The following is a 10,236-nucleotide window of genomic DNA, read 5'->3' on the forward strand; positions in this document are numbered from 1 at the left end:
GAGCCTGCTTCTCCCTCTGACTCTGCCTGCCTCTCTGTCTGCCTGTGCTCACTCTCGCTCGCTCTCTCTCTCTCTGATAAATAAATAAAATCTTAAAAAAAAAAAAAGATTTTATTTATTTGACAGAGAGAGAGCGCAAGAGAGGGAACACAAGCACAGGAAGTGGGAGAGGGAGAAGCAGGCTTCCCATAGAGCAGGGAGCCTGACGTGGGGCTTGATCCCAGGACCCCGAGATCACGACCTAAGCCGAAGGCAGAGGCTCAGCCCACTGAGCCACCCAGGTGCCCCAACCAAACAGGCTTTTTTATCAAAGTTTTATCTTGTGTTTTCTGATAAAATATTCATAATCTTTTTCTTAGTGACTTAGATTTAATAATTGGAAGCAAACCAAACAGAAAGCTTACACTAGGGAAGGATTGCGTGTTCATGCCTTTTGCACCCTGAGCTGGGACAAAAGAGACTAGGGGCTGCCTCTCAACCTTATTTCTCTGAAATGAAGATGTCCACGGTGTTATTTATTTTAATGCAAACATTACAGCATTACAGAACTGTGTAACATAAAAAAGAAGCCCACATAATCCCCATCAAGAGAAAAACTGTCATTAAGTTTTATGTGTATATACACTTAAATATAATTATATGTTATAAACCTCAGGTGGGAAATAGAAGCACAGAAAGTCAGGCAGTTCATTAATGGTTTGGGTGGGGGCTAATGTCAACTCATTTATTTTTTAAGATTTTATTTATTTGATGGAGAGAGAGACAGAGAGAGAGAACACAAGCAGGGGGAGTGGGAGAGGGAGAAGCAGGCTTCCCACAGAGCAGGGAGCCGGACATGGGGCTCGATCCCAGTACCTGGGGATCATGACCTGAGCTGAAGGCAGATGCTTAACAGCTGAGTCACCCAGGCACCCCAACTCTTAATCTTTACAACAACTCCAGACGATGCTGGTCTACAACACCTTTGCACCCCAAAGCATGTTTCACCAGCAGCATCCACATCACCTGGCAGTTCGTTAGAAATGCAGAATCTTCATCTGCATTTTAACAAGATCTTCCGGGTCATTTTTGTAAACCTGACAGTCTACACCCCACTGGACCTACTCGTAGAGCCAGGAAGGAACTGGGGCCGCCACCCACGGTACAGCCAGGGTGGAAAGAATTTCCCTGAAATGAACTAGGGGCCTTGGGCCTTCCCGTGGTGTCTCCAGGACCTCAGCGCCCACCTCCAGTCCGTCTTCCCTGCCCTCTGTCAGGGTAAAGAAAGTCTCTAATCTACTCAAGATGCTGGGATTTGGTTTTGTTTTTAGGCTCTGCTTCTTTTGAGGAGCAAAAAGACAAAATGTGGGCCATGACCCAAGTTGTAATGGGCACAGGCCCTAGGCATAACATACTGCAGTGTTCAGAAGAGCTGCTGCCCCTCCGTGGGCTTCTTCATTGGCAAAATGGCCTGAGTAGAACCTACCTCAGCGACACAGTGAAGATTAAAGCATGTCTGGCATGTAGTCGGCGCTTACTAATGTTAATGTTTGCTACGTACGTGACATGGTTGGCGGAGAAGCTCTCTTCCCCAACTTCCGGCCGTACTCCGGGGAAGCGGCCGTTCATCCTTCAGAGCTCAGCTGTGTCAAGCAGCTCTTCCTGCAAGACTCTGCTGTATGTCACGCCTGAAAACTTCCCTTCTGTCCTCTAGGTGCTGGTCGCTTTCGGCTAAGCAAGGTGGGGGCTGGCCGGCGCCCGCCTCCAGCTCGAGTTAGGGTGGCTGTGCGGCTGCGGCCGTTTGTGGACGGGACAGATGGAGCAGGGGGTCCCCCTTGTGTGCGCGGCCTGGACAGCTGTTCCCTGGAGATTGCCAACTGGAGGAACCACCAGGAGACTCTCAAATACCAGTAAGATTCAGGCCACTCTGCCCTCCGGCCCCTCTCCTCTCTCCTAGGCCTGTTCACATCACACTGCCCACACGGTTTCTCAGAAGTTTCTTCAGGATCCTTGTTCCCTCCTCAGCACAGCTTTGTTCCTCAAACCTTCGTCTGGTCTTTCCGATGCGTTCCTGAGTGCCCACTCTGACAGGTCCTCTGGGGGATCCTTGGGGGAAGGCCGAGGGCTGAACCAAACCCATTACTGTTCTCTGGTGGGGGAAATGGGCCCAGAGAGGGAAAGGGCAGGAGTAGCGGCGGTGAGCAGGGGAGCCCGACTAGGGTCAGGGACGTGTAGGAAGGGCTTGGCGGGGGGCACAGACCAGCCACAGCCGACCCAGGCTGCAGATGGGCGGCAGGAGAGAAGACCACCCAGATTTGGGGAAAGCGCTCCCAGGCGCAACCACTACGCTGAAACTCCGCTGGCGAGTGAAAGTTCAGACTCTTTGGCTCCTCGTTCGAGGCTGGGAGTGGCAAACTATGGCCTGCAGGTCCAATCTGACCAGGAGTCTTTTTTGTAATAAAAGCTTTATTGGAACAGTTGTTCATTTACATACTGTCTGTGGCTGCTTTCCGACTCTAATGATGGCAGTAAATCGCTGCCAAAGGGAATCCTATGGCTCATGGAGCCGAAAATATTTACTCTCTGGCTCCTCCTAGAAAACGTTTGACAACCTCATTCTAGCCCCTTGGCAACGTGACTTATTTTCAGGCTCATGCCCCCAACACAGTCCCCGTTAAAACCGCATCTCGGCTGTGGCCTCAGCCCCGGCTTCTCCAGAGTCCAGAGCATGGATCGCCGGTGTGGGGGGTCTCCCCTTTCATCGGGAAGAACCTCTGCTCCGTTCTGATGTACAGATAATCCTTGCCGTGGGTGCTGTCTCGGGGAAAAAGATCAGGAAGCCCTGCCGTTTCACCCCATGCCTTGTCTGCTTGCTATTTTGGAAACCTGGAATATCTTTCTCCTCTCTCTCTGGCAAAATCCTCTTTCCTCAAGCAGAATCAGTTACTCTTTCTAGTGTGTCCTCCTCTTCACTCCCTGAATCACAGCCATGTATGGGTTTCTTTCTGTCCCACCAGACTGCAGAACTCCCCAGGGTTCTGGACGTTAGACTTATCTCTGTATTCCTAACACTGGCACGGGGACTGGGGCACAACAGGTGTTCAGTGGTGCTTTCTAGGGTCTTTATGTAAGAAAAGCGACAGAGACTCTTAAATCCGAGGCCAGTATTGCCCTCTAAGTCTGGGGCAGGATGGAACCCTCCAGTCATTCCCCCTTTCTTTCGTGCCTGCAGGTTTGATGCCTTCTACGGGGAGAAGAGCTCTCAGCAGGACATCTACGCGGGATCAGTGCAGCCCATCCTCAGGCACTTGCTGGAAGGGCAGAACGCCAGTGTGCTTGCCTATGGGCCCACGGGGGCAGGTGAGGGAGCCAGGTAGAGAGCGGCTGTGGGGCTGAGAGGGCGAGAGCAGGAAGATCTCACAGCAATCTTCACTCTTTCCCCAGGGAAGACGCACACAATGCTGGGCAGCCCCGAGCAACCGGGAGTGATTCCCCGGGCTCTCATGGACCTCCTACAGCTCACGAGGGAGGAGGGCGGCGAGGGCCGGCCATGGGCGCTCTCGGTCACTATGTCCTACTTAGAGATCTACCAGGAAAAGGTGAGGCCCCACTCTGCTTGGTGTGGGGAGAGACAAAGGTCAAAGAGAATAAGATCCAGTTCTTGATGATGAAGCTCTGCCCTAGCAACAACGCGAGACCTGGAGAGACAGAGGTTGGGTTAGCCGGTGGTACACGTCCGACAGGCCAGCAGAAGGAGGGGACTGATGCCCAGGCAGTAAGCAGCCTGTGTCTGGAGAACTGGCCCTACCTCTCCCTGCTCCAACAGGTATTAGACCTCTTGGACCCTGCATCGGGAGACCTCGTGATCCGAGAAGACTGTCGGGGAAACATCCTGATTCCGGGCCTCACGCAGAAGCCCATCACTAGCTTTGCTGAGTTTGAGCAGCACTTCCTGCCAGCCAGTAGAAATCGGACCGTGGGAGCCACGCGGCTCAACCAGCGCTCCTCCCGCAGTCACGCTGTGCTCCTGGTTAAGGTGAGGCCTGGTTACAGGGGGAGGACATGGGAAGCCCCTAGAGGGTGAATTAAGTTTGGGGGCCCTTGCTCTTTACCCCAGGTGGAGCAGCGGGAGCGTCTGGCCCCGTTTCGCCAGCGGGAGGGTAAACTCTACCTGATTGACTTGGCTGGCTCCGAGGACAACCGGCGCACAGGTAACAAGGGTCTGCGGCTGAAGGAAAGTGGAGCCATCAATTCCTCCCTCTTCGTACTGGGCAAGGTGGTGGACGCGCTGAACCAGGGCCTCCCTCGCGTGCCTTACCGAGACAGCAAGCTGACTCGCCTATTGCAGGTCAGGCCACCCATCTTGGGGTGACAAGGGGCTGGAGAAGAAGGTTCTCAGGTGTGCTGGGGGGCTGGGGAACTTCAGTCAAGGAATGGAAACGTGGGGCTTCTGATCTCTGCCTATCCTGCCCAATCCCTGTCCCTCAGGACTCTCTGGGCGGCTCAGCCCACAGCATCCTTATCGCCAACATCGCCCCCGAGAGACGCTTCTACCTAGACACAGTCTCTGCGCTCAACTTTGCTGCCAGGTCCAAGGAGGTGATCAACCGGCCTTTTACCAATGAGAGTCTACAGCTTCGTGGTGAGGACGGGGGCTGGCCAGAGTGCAAAGGGCAGATCTGGACAACCGGAGAGTGTGCTGAAGCTGCCCAGCATCAGCACAGAGGCTGACCTGCCCCACATCTTTCCTAGTCTTGGCACCCGTTAAACTGTCCCAGAAAGAACTGCTTGGCCCGTCAGAGGCAAAGAGAGCCCGTGGCCCTGAGGAAGAGGAGACTGGGAGTCCTGAGCCCCCAGCAGCTCCAGCCTCAGCCTCCCAGGAACTCAGGTGAGCAAAGGCTGGGAGCCTAGGGGATGTCCCCTTGCTGTCGCGTGTGGGTTAGATGCAGAGAGTAGTCAGATCCTTGTGCTGTGAACTTGTTCCTCTCTCCTCGAATTCACCCCAAGCCCTATTCTGCTAAATTCACTGGAAATGCCGAGCTGTCTTTAGCCTTGGTGCTGCGGTCCGTCAGGGGCCTGAAGGAAGCCTCCTCCTGGGGCTCCCGGCCCCTCCCTTTCCACTTTCCAACCCCTTCAGGCAATCAGCAAAACCTCACATTTGGAAGCCGCTGTTTCAAGGATGAGCACTTTAACTTCTGGCTCAAGGAGTAATCTGGATCAGGCCTCTTCTGTCTAGAGGATAAGAGCAAAGCAGAGAGAAAAGGGATGAAGAGCTCTGTCTCCCTGAGACCGCTCAGTCTGTGCATTGGAGTCCAGCGTCTCCAGGACTCTGCAAGGAACCCGTTGCTGTCCTAACTTTGCTTCTAACCTCTATCCAAAGTCTCTAAACTTAGACCTTTCTGTGTGTGTGTGTGTGTGTGTGTGTGTCGCCTCTCTCTCTGGTTCTGATGGCCCCACCGCATGGCCCAGGTTGCACGAATCCGTAGGTCACTGCTATTTGGGGTCTTGCTTTCTTTCTGTGGCTACCAGAGCAGTTGGGGGCAGAGTAGGTACTAATCCTTGACCTCCTGAGGTCACCTCTGTTCACTAGTCTTCAGACTTAGACAGTTTAGAGAGACTTTATTTGGGCTTGGGTCGAAACCCAGCAAAAGTAAGACTGCAGTTGCCTCCCTAGAATGGCAGGGGTGGGGTGGCGGAGCTGCTACAGTTGAGGCTGGATGGCCTACGGGAAAGGGTGTTTGCTTAGAACCCCGTCTCAGTCTTGTCCTCTCAAGCTACCTGTCAGCAGTCCCGTGTCCTATGTGCATAAATTCAGAGAAACATGCATCCTTGCAGATATGTGTGTTACATGTGAACAGGCAAAGTCTCTGCCAGACAGGTACCCCGGGTAAGCCCAGAGACGGGGCCCATCAGCCCTGGTCAGACCCTGACCTCAGGGGCTCAGGTTTCAGGAAACGAGAGAAGAGGGGAACATCAGATGATGCAGAGTAGGTGGGACAGGGTGCGATCAGGAAGGACTTGCTGCTGCTGTGAGAGCCAGGAAGGAAGGATCTCTGGTGTTTACCCAGATTTTCTGATCCTGCTCTTCTTAGACCCTTGGGCCCAAGGAACAGGGCAGCCTCTGTCCTTGAGGAGCTTCACGGTACAGGAAGGAAGATACATAGTCAAGTTGGGTTTCATGGGAAAGGTGGTGTCCAATTGACTTAGTGATAACTGGGAGAGAAACAATTCTAGACAGAAAGAACAAATGTTAGGCATTGTCATGCTCAGATTAAGTCAGGACTCCGCTCCAAGAGGCCTTTCCTACTGCCCATGGGAAGAAGGCTTGGCATTTGGTCCCCAGTGGCTTTCAAAGCCCTGCTGAAGATGACCTCCACTGTGAATCTTTCCCCAACGGCTCTGGCTCTTTCAAAGAAACCGATGCACAATCCTTGCTATCACCTCCCAGTCTCTGCCTTCTGTGATGACAGGGAGTGCCTGCAGGCCAGGGTGGGGCAGTGTCTTGGAGCCTGAAGGCTTGGAACTCGGGTGTGCACAAAGCGCTTATTCCTGTCAGATCTCCTGGCACTCTGAGAGGTGACGTGGCAAGTAATGATGGAGCCGCATTCACCTGCTGAAGCCGTGCACCTAGACAGTCTGGTTGACTTGCTCGGGGTTGCCCAGCAAGTCTACACCAGAGTGTGGACCCCCGGAATACAGCAGTAGAAGGCATCACGAGGGGAATCCTGCTACTGCAGAGAGGGTGATGAGAGATGGGCCAGGTGCAGAGTGACCTTTGTCTGCTCAGCCCCCTACAGAAGCTAAGTAGCATGGACCCCGCTGTGCTGGAGCGCCTCCTAAGTTTGGACCGTCTGCTGGGCTCCCAGGGGAGCCAGGGGACCCACGGGCTGAACACCCCAAGGCGAGAGCGGATGGTGCTCATGAAGACAATGGAGGAGAAGGATTTGGAGATTGAGGTAAGTGTGAGGGATATGGGGGCTGGGATTCCTACGGGCCTAAGAAGCCATCTGAGCATCTTCAGGCAGGGAAAGGCAGCAGAAGCCTGGACCAGCATTTAGTTTTTAGCCTAACACTGGAACCCCTTGTCCCCGGCTTCTGCTTGAATGTCCTTAATGTGGTGGGACTTTGAAAAACAACTGAGGTCAGCTCTGAGGAGGTGAGGGGTGGACATCCCCGCGAAAGGAGCTAATGTTAGGTCTTGTCATTTCCCAAAACCCAGTTCAAATTAAGTTAGGACTTTTTGCCTGAATAGTCCTTTCCCTTCAGTGTTTCACAAAGGGTCCTGTTCCACTTTGGAGCATCCCTGACCATCCGAAAGCCCTTAATCATACTGGGCTCCAGTTGTCTCCTGGTAGCGTCTCTCCTTTGTCCTCACCCTGCCGGCAAAGGGCTCAGAACCCTGCACTCACTTTCCTAACCCACCTCCTTGAAGCTGCCCGAAAGTTTGTTCTGGGTCACATGTCTCTCTGATCCTTTCCAACAGAGGCTTAAGATGAAGCAAAAAGAACTGGAAGCCAAGGTTCTGGCCCAGGAGGCTGTGGACCCAAAGGAAAAAGAGAACTCGTCTCCCACAATGCTCCGACCGCTTGCTCGCCGCACAGTCACTGTAGCAAAGCCCCTCAAAAAGGCTGTGGTGATGCCCTTACAACTGAGTAAGTTTGGCTGTGGGGGCCAGGAGGGCCCCGATGACAGATCCTGGAAAGGTGGGAGGTGTTCAGAGCAGCTTTCATCATGTCATTCGTGTACTCCCACCATACTGCAACCCTGGGGAAGGCAGTGGGTGGTGGTGAGGACCATCTGAAATCCAGCTCTGGTGCTATGTGCTCAGGCACTTAGTACGGTCAGGGCTGACTGACCGGGCCGTGACTGAGTACCATGCAGTAACAACCGAGACTACCGGCGGATACAGGTGTGAGAGAAGTTCTGTGGGAACCACAAAAGAAGAGGTTCACTTGGGCTGGAGGGGAACCAGGGAATCAGGAATAGAAGACCCAAGTAAGGGAGGGCAAAAAGTAACCTCTGCCATGATTCCGGGTCACAATTCTTGCCTTTAGTTCAGGAGCAGGCAGCATCCCCAAATGCTGAGATCCACATCCTGAAGAAGAAAGGCCGGAAGAGAAAGGTGAGTGCAGCTGGCAGCTGGAGCCACAGCTGGAGCCACAGCTGGAGTGGAGAAATGAGGGTAGTGAGCTCTAAGGGGAAGAGCACTGGCCATGGAGTTAAAACACCAGCTGTTTGCAAGTTGCTTACCCTTGGAATGTGGAGGAGATACCTCTCAGGGCATTTCCCATGAGTAGCAGAGAGGGTATCAGTCACCGTTACTTCCCTTTCTCGCTGGTGGCTCTCACCCTCAGCAGCCACTTACTAGGTACAGTAGCCTGAGTCCTCCTCCACAAACTGAAGAGTCCACCCGGGGAAACGTGACCTAAGCACTCAAGAAATGAAACAACACTGGAAGAATTACCTAAAAACTGAGAGAATGGGGTGGGGGCGTGGCTGTGTGCCTTCCTGGGAATGAAAGAGCTTACTCGTTCCTTGTTAGAGATGCGGCGGATTTAAGAGCTTACTATATGCTTGACGTTCCTTAACCCATCTGACCTTCACAAGACTCTTTCACACACTGGGCAAAATGAGAGTCCGCCCAGTGAGTGACTGGAGACCAGGGTTTGTGGACAGACACTTGAGGCGAAGAGGCTAGGGAGGCGGGGAGAGAGCTGCTGTTAGGCTCCTGTCTTTGGCAGAGGAGTCTAAAGCGGTTTGCTGCCATGGGCTGAACAGCAAACTCTGTTTCTGTCACTCACCTCCCCTGCCTCATAGCTGGAGTCCCTGGATGCTTCAGAGCCAGAGGAGAAGGCTGAGGACTGCTGGGAGCTCCAGATCAGCCCGGAGCTACTGGCTCACGGGCGCCAAAAAATACTAGATCTGCTGAATGAAGGCTCTGCCCGGGATCTGCGCAGCCTGCAGCGCATTGGCCAGAAGAAGGCCCAGCTCATCGTGGGCTGGAGGGAGCTCCACGGCCCCTTCAGCCAGGTAATGGCCCAGGGAGGGTGGCCCTGGAAAGGACCTGGGGTGGGGGCGGGCGGGGAGAAGCCCCGTCCCACCGCTGCCGTCCCTCCAGGTGGAGGACCTGGAACGCGTGGAGGGCATATCCGGGAAGCAGATGGAGTCGTTCCTGAAGGTGAGCCCGGCGTGGCCCCTCCTCCCCGGCCCGGGCGCTGCCCCCAGCTTTAACGCTGCTCTCCCCTGCCCTCCTGTCTTGCAGGCGAACATCCTGGGTCTCGCCGCGAGCCAGCGCTGAGGCCCCCCGACCGCCAGCTCCTGTCCTTCCTGTGCCATGTTTTTGTTTTGTTTTTCAAATCCTCGTATAACTGCGTGTCGTGTAAATACAGTTTCTACTCTGGTGTTTCAGCCTGATTCTTGGGACTGCGGGGGCGGGGCCGGGGGCAGAACTGCCCTTGGGCTGGGCCGCAAGCTCCGCCGCCGAACTTCCTCGGGCGCCATCTTTGGGAAGAGCAGGAATGAAGCCGGGCAGGATTGTAAATAGACCGCTGGAGTGGGGAGGGGGAAGGGACGGTGGCCGAAAGGAAACAAAAAAGTAACGCGAAAGCCGGAGGCCGACGACCGTTAGGCGGGCGCGCGCCTCGAGTTTAGCCCCGCCCCATCCGTACCCCCGGCGCGCGCTCCCCTGTTCTCCCGCTCAGCAACGACAGCGGTTTTATGCGCGTGCGCGCGAAATAACGGCCGCTGGCGGAGAGAGGAGGGGGGTGGAATCTTTGAAGGGGGGGGAAGAGAGAAGCCGCCCTGTCTTCCGCGCGCCCACCACCTGCGCCATCGTCAGCCAATCAGCGGCCGTCTCAGGGGTCTCGCGCTCGGGGCGACTCGGGCTGCTGGGTGGCTCCCCCGTCCCTCCTCCCGCCAGAGTCCCTCTCGTACCTCCCCCTCCCGCTGGCCTCGCGCGCGCTCGCGCTCGCGCCCGCTCCAGCCTCTTGTGTGTCCTCGCGCCCCCCGCCCGCCCTCCCCGCGCGCCGTGTGCTCCGCTCCCCCCACCCTCCTCCTCCTTCCCCCCTCCCGCCCGCCCCGCGCGCCTCCTCCCTGGGTTCCCCCTCCCCCACTACCGCCTCCTCCTCCTCCCGCCCCAGGGTGAGCGCGAGCCACCTCCCTCCCTCCCTCCGCCATGGATCCCGGCAACTGGAGCAGCTTCATCTTCCAGGTAACAACCCCCCCCCCCCCCCCCCCCCCCCCCCCCCCCCCCCCCCC

At 55.5% G+C, this 10,236-nt stretch overlaps 1 protein-coding gene across 1 annotated transcript in view; it reads left to right on the forward strand.

Moving 5' to 3' along the window:
• KIF22 (kinesin family member 22) overlaps positions 1-9,380 on the forward strand; it is a 13,757-nt gene extending 4,377 nt beyond the window's left edge. The window contains exons 2-14 of the mRNA XM_059414934.1: positions 1,694-1,889; positions 3,212-3,339; positions 3,424-3,578; positions 3,806-4,015; positions 4,097-4,327; positions 4,468-4,621; positions 4,732-4,867; positions 6,767-6,935; positions 7,463-7,631; positions 8,034-8,101; positions 8,797-9,009; positions 9,098-9,157; positions 9,242-9,380. Of these exons, the coding sequence (XP_059270917.1) occupies positions 1,694-1,889; positions 3,212-3,339; positions 3,424-3,578; positions 3,806-4,015; positions 4,097-4,327; positions 4,468-4,621; positions 4,732-4,867; positions 6,767-6,935; positions 7,463-7,631; positions 8,034-8,101; positions 8,797-9,009; positions 9,098-9,157; positions 9,242-9,277 (1,925 nt within the window). The 3' untranslated portion in view covers positions 9,278-9,380. The remainder of the gene's footprint in view (positions 1-1,693; positions 1,890-3,211; positions 3,340-3,423; positions 3,579-3,805; positions 4,016-4,096; positions 4,328-4,467; positions 4,622-4,731; positions 4,868-6,766; positions 6,936-7,462; positions 7,632-8,033; positions 8,102-8,796; positions 9,010-9,097; positions 9,158-9,241) is intronic.
• The last annotated feature ends 856 nt before the right edge of the window (positions 9,381-10,236 follow it).

This window comes from Mustela nigripes, chromosome 11, assembly GCF_022355385.1.
Source record: "Mustela nigripes isolate SB6536 chromosome 11, MUSNIG.SB6536, whole genome shotgun sequence".
Lineage (NCBI taxonomy): Eukaryota > Metazoa > Chordata > Mammalia > Carnivora > Mustelidae > Mustela > Mustela nigripes.